This window comes from Mandrillus leucophaeus, unplaced genomic scaffold, assembly GCF_000951045.1.
Source record: "Mandrillus leucophaeus isolate KB7577 unplaced genomic scaffold, Mleu.le_1.0 Scaffold696, whole genome shotgun sequence".
Taxonomy (NCBI): domain Eukaryota; kingdom Metazoa; phylum Chordata; class Mammalia; order Primates; family Cercopithecidae; genus Mandrillus; species Mandrillus leucophaeus.
In genome coordinates this window covers 760,831-773,837 of record NW_012107541.1, presented here as the reverse complement: position 1 = coordinate 773,837, position 13,007 = coordinate 760,831, and the positions used below count along the sequence as shown (strand labels likewise).

Below are 13,007 nucleotides of genomic sequence, written 5' to 3'. Positions count from 1 at the left end.
CTGAGTTCATGATCCATGCTTTTCCTTTAGTTCTCCTCTAACTTCTAGAATGTGAAAAATTGAATCTCAGTAAGGTTAAATAATTTGTTCAGAGATCATGAAGTCGGTCTCTGAATATAGATCTGACTCCAAAGTCTATGTGTTTACTTTAATTCCTCAATCTCCTGTTCCATAACACAATCAAGTATTTGAACTATGCCATTATTGCAATTTCTACCTCTTACTATACAGTAAAGATATAAAATGGCTGTAAAATTCACAGGTTTCTGAAATATCTAATCAAAGTATATATGTTACTTTTACATAGTAGTTGCTAAAATAGAATAACGTTTTGATAGATTTTCTGATAAATCAATTACAAATACATATATTAATTTTCAATTCTATAGTCTTATGTTTATTTTATAAACACATAATCTGGACCACTTTAAGATAATTTTAAATCATATTTATTGTTTTGCAAATAATAACCTAGACATTTCTTAATATTTTAAAAACCCCAACACAAGGTAATAAATTTGGCTTCTCTTCCCCAGAAAAATGGGAAATACCTTTCAGTAAAGGAAATTTTAAATTTTTACACACCAGTTGGTTGCTGGAAATTTATAGCTCTTTAACATGACATCAGCAAAAATAATTAGCATTAACTGATTAATACATAAAAGAAAACATTTTACAATCAATATGGTAAGCAAGAAACAAAAACTGATCAGAAAACACCGTTTTATAGTAATTGTCAAACTGATAAACTATTACAGTATAGTTTATCCTCAACATCTCTGAGCCCACTGATAGAGTACTTCTATACATATAAAGATATAATAAAGGATACAGTATTTATTACAACAACAAATTAAAGGTTGTCAAAATGTATGTAACTTAAATACCCCCCCAACATTGATATAGTGGCTTCTTATTCCTTAAACATAGAAATTCTACTCTTCGCTGTAGAAAGATAAAGTTCTTTCATCAAAAGGCACATTCTTATCTGCAAGAAAAAGAAAAAAAAATACCATAAGTGTCCTTTCTGGAACAATTTTAAAAACATTTAGAACTATTCAGAAAGATCTGGAGGGGAAGGAAGAACATAATACAAGTATTTAAAATTATTAAAAAGGACACCAATAACACATGCTTATTTTGTCTAGATTAATTATTTCAGAAATTATCTTTTAAACAGAAATTCTAACTTATTAAAGGAATTTTATATTTAACTACTGTGAGTAAAGACTAGGCTATATTCATAATAAAGTTTACCCTCATGTAATATTAATAAATGACTTTAGTGGACTTGAGTATACAATACAGTTGACTGTTGAATGACATGGGTTTGAACTGCATAGTACCACTTAAGTTGGTACCACTTAGATTTTTTCCAATAAATACAGTCTAAAGTTTTTTTGAGATCTGAGACAATTTGAAAAATATTATAATGAACTACGTACTTTAGAAATATCAAAAAAGGCTGGGCGCAATGGCTCACACCTGTAATCCCAGCACTTTGGGCGGCCAAGGCAGGCAGATCACTTGAGGTAATGAGTTTAAAACCAGCCTGGCCAACATGGTGAAAGCCCGTCTCTACTAAAAATACAAAAATTAGCCAGGCATGATGGCACACTCCTGTAATCCCAGCTACTCAGGAGGCTGAGGCAGGAGAATCACTTGAACTTGGGAGGCGGAGGCTGCAGTTAGCAGAGATTGTGCCACCGTACTCCAGCCTGGGCAACAGAGCAAGACTCTGTCTCAAGAAAGAAAAAGAAATATTAAAAATTTAAGAAAAAACTATGCCATGAATGGATAAAATAAATGTAGATGCTGATCTATTTTATCATTTATGATAACATATATACAAATCTACTACAAAATGTTAAAACTTATCAAAACTTATGCACATAAGCACAGACTGTACATGGTGCTATTTGCAGCCGAGAGATAAGTAAATATAAAGATGCAGTATTAAATCATAACTGCAGGAAATTAACTGTAGTACATAGTGTACTACTGTAGTAATTTCACAGTCCCCTCTAGTTATTATTATGGTGAGTTCAAGTGTTGTTGGTATTTACTTAAAACACCATGTGACACTAATCATCTCCACCTGGGCAATTCGTATCTCCAGTAAATTGTGTATTGCATTAAAAGTGATCTCTCATGATTCTCGCATAGCTTCTACTGCACTTAGTGCAATATCATAAACCTTGACTAACACTATGACACTCATACAAAATGCCACTATTGATAATGGAATTGCTTCTGCTGGAAGCAGAAAAAGTCATGACATTACAAAAAAAGAGCTGGATTGCTTGATATGTATTGTAGATGGAGGTCTGCAGCAGGAGTTGCCTGCCATTTCAAGAAAAATGAATCCAGCCTACGGACCACTGTAAAAAAGGAAAAAAACCAAAAAAACAAAAAAAGCCTGTGAAACTGTCACTGCAGTTTCGTCAGCAAGCACAACATCTTTGCACTTTTTTTGAAATAACTTTTTATCTCTACTGAAAATTACGCTTTTATGTGGTTACATGATTGCTATAAGAAATGCAAACCTACAGACTCTAATATGATTTGAGAAAAAGCAGATTCATTATATTATAATCTAAAGCAAAAGGCAGGTGGAAGATCTAAAGCTGAAAAATTTAATGCCAACAAAAGATGGTTTAATAATTTCAGAACGCGGTTTGGCTTAAAAAAAAAATTGTGAAGATAAAAGAAGCAGCTTCTGTTGACCAAGAGGCAACAGACCAGAGTCCCCAGAAACCATTCAGAAAATCACTGAGGAGAAAGGATATCTGCCTAAACAGTTTTTAATACAGATGAAAGTGCCCTGTTCTAGAAGAAAAATGCCACAAATGACACTTATTAGTACGGAAGAGAAGTAAGCAGTATGATTTAAGACCGAAGGGATAGGCTAACAGTACTGTTTCATGCAAATGCAGTAGAGTTGCTCATCAGGATTGCCCTTACATACAAAGTTGCTAACCACCAACCTTTGAAGGGAAAAGATAAACACCAGCTGCCAGTCTTTTAGTTGTACAATAAGACCTGGACACTGAAAACTCTTTTTCTGGATTGGTTCCATTGACGCTTTGTCCCTGAAGTCTGGAAGTACACTGCTAGTAGGGGACTGACTTTTACAGTTCTTTTGATATCGGACAATGCCCTGGGCCACAAAGAACCCCATGAATTCAACACTGAATGCATTAAAATGGCCTCCAAATACAATGTTTCTAATTCAGCTTTGAGATAAGCGGGCGGTAAGGATGCTTAGGCTCATTACACCCAGTACACTATGGAAAGGTTTATTCAACACTACGGAAGAGATCCCAATAGAGAGAACATCATCAAAGTCTAGAAGAAATATACCATTGAATATGCTACCATTTTATTGAAAAAGGCCTGAAAGCCATCAAGTGCAAAACAATAAATTCTGCTGGAGGAAACTGTTTCAAGATGTTGCGCACGACTTCCCAGGATTTACAATAGAGCCAACCAAGGAAATCATGAAAGACATTGTGGATATTGCAAAAAAAAAAAAAAAAAGGTGGGGAATAAAAGATGTCAAGATAAAGATCTTGGAGTAATTCAAGAGCTAAGTGACATTCCAAAGGAACAATGAACAGAAAATGACTTGATCGAGATGGGTGCTTCTGAACCAGTGCCACATGATAAGGAAGAAGACGTAGAAGAAGCTGTACCAGAAAATAAATTGACAGTAGTCAATGTGGCAGAGGGATTCCAATTATTCACGACTGCTTTCAGCTTCTTTATGACATGGACCTTTGCTGTGATATGGGCACTAAAACTAAAGCAGACTGTGGAAGTAGAATTGGTACCAACAGAAACAGTTTTAGAGAAATGAAAAGGCAAAAACCTCAGATGTGTTTCTGTAAAGTAACACCAATTGTGCTTGCCTCTCCTTCCACCTCCTTCACCTCTTCTGCCTCTACCACCCCAAGACAGCAAGACCAGCCCCTCTTCTTCCTCCTCCTCTTCAGCTTACTCAACGTGAAAATGAGGATGAAGACCTTTATGAGAGCCACTTTCACTTAATGAACAGTAAATATATTTTATCTTCCTTATGATTTTCTTAATAACATGTTCTTTTCTTTAGCATACTTTGTTGTAAGAAAGGAGTATATAATACATATAACATACAAAATACATGTTAATTGACTGTTCATGATACTGGTAAGTCTTCCGGTTAACAGCAGGCTATTAATAGTTAAGTTTTTGGGAGTCCAAAAGTTACACGTGGATTTTCGATTGTGTAGTTGGTGCTCCTAGCCCCCATGTTATTCAAGGGCCAACAACAGTTATTCATTTCTATGGTTTCTATAAATACAGTTCCTTGTTCCTATTTCTAACCTTCAGAAATGAGGGTTACTAAGGCTACAAGCTACTAAGTATAATCTATAAAACAATCAATGCTTTGGATATTTATAATACGGTAACAAAAATTATTCATACTAAAGACAAGATTTCCAATAAACATTACAATGGGGCAAGTTTGCCCATTTACTCTTATTGCCTAACTAGTTTATTGTAATATAAAACTATATTTTCAACACACACATTTTTATAGATTTTCATTCTAATTATACAACTTACTTTACTACTACTTATTCTAAATCCTGGCTTCCAAAAAAATTTCTGCTAGTAAGAGCCATCATAATGAAAAGCATTTGATCAAACCAAATTAAAACAAAAACAAAAACAAAACCCAAAGTGTGCAGATTTTACAAACTTAATAAATCTTCCTTTATAATCATCAATAACATTTAGAACTTCATTGGAAAAACATCTGAAAATGAATAATGCTCTTTTTCATCTTGTGTTATCTGAATCTTTAGTCAGGAGTCTGTAATAGTTCTCTAAATGATTAGTATAAGAATAATGAGGTTCTAATATATTTTTACTTTGAAAGCAAATTTAATCCTTTAAAAATATACTGAAGGTTATTAAACAAACAAACAAACAAACAAACAAAAAAACATGTAACACTTAGCATTCTATCGTATAGGCCTTATTCTTTTAATGCTTGTAACCCATGATAATACTGATAATGAATTTGTGGACTATGAAAAAAAGTCAATCTGTAAAATCAAAGTTGCAGTTTCATAAATGAGGAAAAGAACACAAAATGACTACAACCTAATCCAAATTCTATCACTAAATAGCCTTTTGAACTTGACTATATATGAGACCCTAAGGAATATCTACAATATTTTTCTCAAATACAAAAGAAACTACCACATAAAGAGTCTCTTAAGGTATGGTTTCAGAAAGGCTTTTTGAGACTGATAATTAACCTCAAAACATATGCAAATAAGCATAATTGTCTATTATGATCTATCAATCATATTACATTGTGTCCAACATTTTCTTGAAACTGTTTATATTTATAAGACTGTATGACCAGTTCTCTCATTTAGAATATTTCATTCCTTGAGTGGGAATTTCATCAGAATTCCATTCTGGATGCTTTCATGCTGTTCAGCAGCCACTATAGGAACCACCACTCCACACTCCCTCCCTGGCATCACTCAACCACAGACCAAATGTAATACTGAAGAAGGCATTCTTATTTATATGCCCAATTGGAAATATTTTTAACTCATCAAGAATTAAACCAATTCTCTTCCAGTCTTAAGCATGGTCTTCCAGCCTTAAGTGAGGTCTCAAATTCCTGAACTCAAATTATCCGCCCACCTCGGCCTCCCGAAGTGCTGAGATCACAGGCGTGAGCCACCATGCTGGGCCTTCATAGGCTCTTATTTGATTAACTTGTATCTTTAAAAAAACAAAACAGGCCGGGCGCAGTGGCTCAAGCCTGTAATCCCAGCACTTTGGGAGGCCGAGGGGGGCGGATCACGAGGTCAGGAGATCGAGACCATCCTGGCTAACACGGTGAAACCCTGTCTCTACTAAAAATACAAAAAACTAGCCGGGCGAGGTGGCGGGCGCCTGTAGTCCCAGCTACTCGGGAGGCTGAGGCAGGAGAATGGCGTGAATCCGGGAGGCGGAGCTTGCAGTGAGCTGAGATCCGGCCACTGCACTCCAGCCTGGGCGACAGAGCAAGACTCCGTCAAAAAAAAAAAAAAAAAAAAACCAAAAAAAAAAAAAAAAAAAAACCAGAAAAACAAAACAAAACAAAAAAACCTTTAACTCAGTTGCCACCTACTCACTGAAATCCATGTTGCTATCCTTCAGTTGCTCTTTCTCAGGAATCCCATAGCAGTTTTAAAAAAGTGGAGTGTTAATATGGTATAAGAAAAATAGCTAAGGATTCCTACTCTCTGGAGGGGTGATATAGAAGTTGTAGAAGGTAGACTGGTTGATTCAAAAAAATGCCGCAGGCCTGGTGTGTGGCTCACACCTGTAATCCCAGCACTTTGGGAGGCCAAGGTGAGTGGATCACCTGAGGTCAGGAGTTCAAGACCAGCCTGGCCAACATGGTGAAACCTCGCCTCTATTAAAAATACACAAAATTAGCCTGGCATGGTGGCAGGCGCTTGTAATCCCAGCTACTTGGGAGGCTGAAGCAGGAGAATCGCTTGAACCCGGGAGGCGGAGGTTGCTGTGAGCTGAGATCACTTCATTGCAGTCCAGTCTGGGCAACAAGAGCCAAAATCTATCTCAAAACAAACAGACAACAAAAACAAACAAACAAACAAACTCTGCAACAGAACCAGGAGCACACAGTATAATCCTAGTGGGTCTGTTAACAGGATGCTCTTTCAGCAATAATGGCAGGGATAGAGGCTGTGCTCCAAAACCAAGCAGGACAAGCTATCCCTCACCCATGGCCAGCAAAGATAGAAGACTGCAAGTGTGATGGTTAATACTGATTGTCAACTTGATTGGACTGAAGGATACAAAGTATTGATCCTGGGTATGTCTGTAAGGGTGCTGCCAAATGAGATTACATTTGAGTCAGTGGGCTCAGAAAGGCAGATCCACCCTTAATCTGGGTTGGCACAATCTAATCAGCACCAGCATGACTGGAATATAAGCGGCAGAAAAGTGTGAAAGGAGAGACTAGCCTAGCCTCCCAGCCTACATCTTTCTCCTGTGCTGGATGCTTCCTGTTCTTGAACACTGGACTCCAGGTTCTTCACTTTTGGGACTTGGACTGGCTTTCCTTGCTCCTCAGTGTGCACATGGCTTATTGTGGGACCTTGTGATAGTATGAGTTAATACTTAATAAATTCCCGTACATATATATTCCATTAGTTTGGTCCCTCTAGATAACCCTGACTAATACAGCAAGTATGACCTTTCCTATGAATGGTACTGTATTTCGGAGTTTATAAGACACACATTTTTCACAATTTAAAATCTCTGAAATTCAGATGCATCTTTCAGTTGATGGCATCTTACAATAGCTGTCAGACGGGGGCAGTTCTTACATAGTTGCCATTGGCTATATGTGTGGATCAAAGCTCTTTGCATTGTTGTCACTTTGAGTGAATTATATGCATTGTTGGTATTATAAGGATGAATTTAATGAGGTTAAAATACCTTCAAAAAGTTTATTTCATGAATCACCATTGAAGCAAATTTTTTTTGTATGCAGAAAGACATAAAAGAGAACAGTAAACTATAATTAATATCAGTGAAGCAAATATTTAGCACTAAACGATGACATTAATCCCATACATGCTTGCCAAAAACAAATATCTCTTAACATGGAAAGATACCCCAGATAAATGAAAACTCTGCTAGTTTCTGTTTTGAGAAACTATTATACACCAAACAATACAACTACAAACATAAATTGCCAAATTCTTCAGAAGGAAAGCACAATGAAAAAGTACTGAGAGGCTAGTGTGCACAATTCTTGTATAATTTAAAAATATCACAGTCGGGCATAGTGGCTCATGCCTGTAGTTCCAGCACTTTGGGAGGCTGAGACGGGTGGATTATCTGAGGTCAGGAATTCAGGACCAGCCTGCTCAACATGGTAAAACCCCATCTCTACTAAAAAATACAAAAATTATCCAGGCATGGTGGCAGACATCTGTAATTCCAGCTACATGGGAGGCTGAGACAGGAAAATTGTCTGAACCTGGGAGCAGGAAGTTGCAGTGAGACGAGGTCGTGCCATTGCACTCTAGCCTGGGTGACAAGAGCAAAACTCTGTCCCAATAAACAAACAAACAAACAAAACAAAACAAAACAAAAAATTGCTACATCATTTCACAATTTAACTGACAGCTATTTCTTTTCTTTCTTAATGATCTGCTTAAAATTAATGGTGTCTTAGATTAATTGAATAATGAAGTCTGTCTCCGAAGAACTTGGATCAATTTGAAGCGAAGAGAGAGGAGAAATAAGGGGTAGAATTTTTATCAGTATGATATTTACATCCTGAATTGACAAAATTTAAGCTGAAAATAATGGAACTAACTGGAATTTTCAGTTTTCCACCATTATAATATAAAGAAAGACTAGGAATGTTATATTCTTGCTCAACTACATTATATGGCAGTGACATGGATTACCAGTACACATACATCTATTTCAAATATATAGTCTCACATGAAAACAAACATAAGTAACCACAACATTTAATGCCTTGATGGCTTTCAACATATTTGAAATAGGTATGCAACACATTGAGCTATGCATGCTGCTAAGCTTAATAGGTAAAAATATTTTAAAAATTAAACATTCATTCTTCTAATCACCAAACGTGTTGAGTTTTTATTAACTGTGAGGAATATCACTTGGTACTGAATGGAATGATGGTCATCAAAAATTAGAGAAAAAAATATTAAAAAAAGAAAAACAATATCCTTCTTTATTAGTGCAAAACTAGAAATACAGCTTGGAAATAATTCAGAAGGACAAAAAACATTGGCCTAGAAGGGAAGCCTGAATTATAGTGTCATCCTGATCAATCATATGCTGGATGTTCTTAAGTTTTTTGGATTTTTGTTGTTATTTTGGATAAACTAAATAGTTTTCAATTAAGACTAAGGATTGTCTTTTTAGGGTAATCTACAAGATTAAAACAGGCAATTACAGAGATCAAAAACTGGGAAATATTTTAGAAGTGCAGTCCAACTATATTATTTGGCAGGCAATTTGGTAAGAAGGAGGAATCAAGATTCAAGAGATGGGTCTAAGGGCATTCAGTCAATAATAGAAGCTCAAGAAGCACTTAAGTCTATATGATTATGTTCTGTTGCTCCTTATTTTATCATAATACTTCTCAGTTCTGGAGGATTTAGTCATTGAAATCTGAAGATTAGATCCTATGTCAAATGCTCAGTTTTCTATCATTTACAGAATTTCCACTGTACTAAAAGAAAAAAAAAAATGCTGCTCTGGTTATGGCAATGGATTCCTATTTCTTCTACAAACAAATGGACTATAAAATAATAAACAACCAAGACATCCTACTAGTATGCACTATGCTGTATCCTACACATTTATTGTACTGGATACCTCTTCTTTCTCTACGAAACTGCTATTCATAAATAATAATGTCTTAGAATCCATGCTTTCATTCAGTGACTCCCATCCCAAATATTTCTTTTTCATCAGTAGCCAAATTTAATCTTCAGCAAAATTTTGAAAAAAAATTATATAAAATTTCTTTTTTGCTACCTGTTTAATGACAAACACAGCAAAGTTCCCTTTAAGAGAAAAAATTAAGTAGGAACGATCCTACCACCAACATACCAGTGGACAAACTAAATATAAATTTCTAAAGTAAATATTAGTACTTTAATACAATCTTATATTCTATTTACTTTGACTAAGGTTAGTGTTTATTCTGATACTATGTTATACCCAACAATTAAGACAGTGTTTTAGAAATTAGAACTATAGTATTTTCAAATTGATAACTGTTTGAATAAGATTTTCTTAATGAGGGTTTCTCACTAAAGACTTGTATCAAATCTGCAATCTAATTCTGATATACTGATGTTAATAACCAGGAAATATTTCATGGCCAAGTACCTCATTGAGCACAAAATATAATCAACATGTACAATACAATAGTATACTTAATGAAGCATAACAGCAGTAGCCAAAAAGCAAATGTAGGGCTTTTTAAATTACATATTTGGCAGAAATTACTAAAGTAGCCTGAAATGACAGAAATATTAGTTTTTAGAATCTGTTACCAAGATTGTCAAAATGTCCTCTAGTTTATATCATTATAAAATAATTATTATTTAAAATGATTATAAAATAATTTTAAAACTTAATTTTTATTTTAAATTATTATGGATACATAATAGTTTTACATATTTGTAAGGTACATGTGATATCTTTATACAATCATACAATGTGTAATAATCGAATCAGGGTAATTTAAAAATAAATTTACTAAATCAAACAAAATAGCAAGAAGGTATTGTTTCCATTTGTTGTTTCATGTTGTAAAGCATTCTTTTAAACTTGTGTTTCTTCAGATTGCTTATGAGAATTTGTCTCTATTTTGCTTTGAGAAAAGCGAGAGTAATTTTTAGTCAGCATATGCGGCCTCTGACTCCTCATCAGTTTTTTTTTTTTTTTTTTTTCTGGAAAAGCTGAAAATTCTACCAACAGTTCAAGAACTGAGATTTGTTTTTCAGTTTTATAATTCCTTTGTGCAAAATGATTCAGCAACTAAACAAAAAAAAATGCCTCTAATTAACAAAATTAGGGTAACAATAGCACATTCAATAAAAGTTGTATTAAGCAGCACAAACTTTTTTTCCAGAAACCTATAATTTTTCCCCATTTGATTGTACTGAGCCTCAAAGGTTAACATACAAGACATAGTTGGTGGAATGGTGGTTTGCTACTCAATATCTTCCACCTCAGCTGATAAGTCTGAGCTAATCATGGTACTTCCATTTTCCTCCCCAGGTCCTAGTTTATGAATGATCTCATAATCTAATCCTGGACAATGATGTGAAAAAAATAAAAATAAAAAACAACTTTGCTGGAGGACTTTATGGAAACCTTTCTCATTCTTAAGAAAGATACATAAAAGAGTGTGGCCCTGACTTCCAGTTAAAGTTACCATCTGGTTGTAATTATAGGAACTGCTGGTATGATCCACTTATCAACCTAAGAATAAAACCAATACAGAACAATGAGCAGAACCAAGGGAATCACAGAGGAGAGGAGCAAGACCCTTGAAGTACTTTGCCTGCTGAGGCCCCATCTGTGATATTCTGTTACATGAAGAAACACACTTCCTTTAGGAAATTTATATTAAACCATATATTGGTGTTTTCATATGGTTCAATTTAATATAAAGAAACAGAGAAAATACCCCACATCTTAATGACCGACAATATTTTGATGTATTTAAGACCACATTAAAAAGCACCCCTCTCAGAAAGAGCTGACTACAAAAACTAGTTTTGTAAAATCATAAGCAAGGAAATTCATTTGCCTCTCTGGAAATGATTTGCTTCCTGTTATTCTGTGGATAGAATCTTGAAAATGAAGAGGGACTAATTTTAAAAACCGTTAAAGAAGAAGACAGCACCAGTAAGGAATGATCTCACAAGAATTATTACAAGTTATACTGTAGACTAATTATATTCTGTACTACAATTGAAAAGGCAGACAAATCATACTACTTACATGCTTTATTTTGGGATCTATGTATTTGGAAAATTAACAGTAATACAAGTGGTAGTATAGAAGACATAGTGAGCAGAATCTAGAATTATCCTCTTTAGGTGTAGTATAAATCAAATAAATATTAAACAAATGGAATGAGATTGATTGCAGGATATTGCAGATGAAGCCATTTAAACTAAGCCTCAGTTTTCCTATCTTTCAAATAAGAACAATAGGAACTACTCTGCAAGAAATGTTTTTAATTATTTCATAGTGAATTTAGATCCTAGCATAGTCTCTGATACATCCTGCACTAAGGGTATATTTTATTAACAAGCAGCTGTCACAATCACTCCTATTGTAGTTCTGTTACTTCACTCTGTCCAGGCTAGAAATAAAAATTCCTTTTATGAAAAACTGCACCATTTACTTAGATATTCTTTTCTGCTCTGGGTTTTAGTTATTTGAATATTATCCCTGCCCCATCCCCCCAGTAGAATATAGGTTCTTTGCTAATTTTTATTCAATAAGAGTCAAATTTGGGTGAAGAATTATAACAAGAGAGAAGTAAACAGCAACAGAAGTAAAGCCAAAAACTTTATTGCTAAAAAGTTAAGATAACTGAAATAGGACTTAGTAATTTCTAATAAAATATTTACTCCAAGAGCGAAAGCTGGACCGAGTCATCAGTTTAAAAATAACATTTTCACAGTTTGAGGCCAGGTGCGGTGGCTCACGTCTGTAATTCCAGCACTTTGGGAGGTTGAGGCAAGTGGATCACCTGAGGCCAGAAGTTTGAGACCAGCCTGGCCAACGTGGTGAAACTCTGTGTCTACTAAAAATAAAAAACATTAGCCAGGCTTGGTGGTGCACATCTGTAGTCCCAGCTACTTGGAAAGCTGAGGCATGAGAACAGCTTGAACCTGGGAGGCAGAGGTTGCAGTGAGCCGAGATTGTGCCACTGCACTTCAGCCAGGGGGACAGAGCAAGATTCCGTCTCAAAAAAACAAAAACAAAAACAAACAAACAAAGAAAAATTGTAAGTTTGGAAATCTGTGGAACTGTATGTTTCTTTGTCCTTTAGAATCCAATTCAGTGGTACATTGTGCTCACATATAGAGTTCATTGATCAAATAAAAATAATGATTGGTTTATACAAGACTGTCTTAACCATGTAGTTAGGACGTTTTCAGAGGAGTTTAAAATTGGCTCAAGTGCTGTTTTATTAGGAAATGTCACATTTTATTAAGAAAAAAAAAAACTTTACTTGAATCAACTTTACTACATTTAATTAGACAGATTAATATAACTTCTTTAAGCAGGAATAATACTGAACTGTTTGTATTTATTTATTTATTTATTTATTTATTTATTTATTTATTTGAGATGGAGTCTCGCTGTGTCGCCCAGGCTGGAGTGCAGTGGCCGGA

The 13,007-nt window shown here is 34.9% G+C and overlaps 1 protein-coding gene across 2 annotated transcripts in view; it reads right to left on the bottom strand.

The window, feature by feature from the left end:
• Positions 1–426: 426 nt before the first annotated feature.
• The window catches only part of FAM174A (family with sequence similarity 174, member A), a 49,203-nt gene continuing 36,622 nt past the window's right edge, over positions 427–13,007 (bottom strand). For both annotated transcript variants that reach the window (XM_011964373.1, XM_011964372.1), the window contains one exon: positions 427–988. In XM_011964373.1, coding sequence (XP_011819763.1) covers positions 985–988 — 4 coding nt within the window. In that variant the 3' untranslated portion in view covers positions 427–984. The remainder of the gene's footprint in view (positions 989–13,007) is intronic.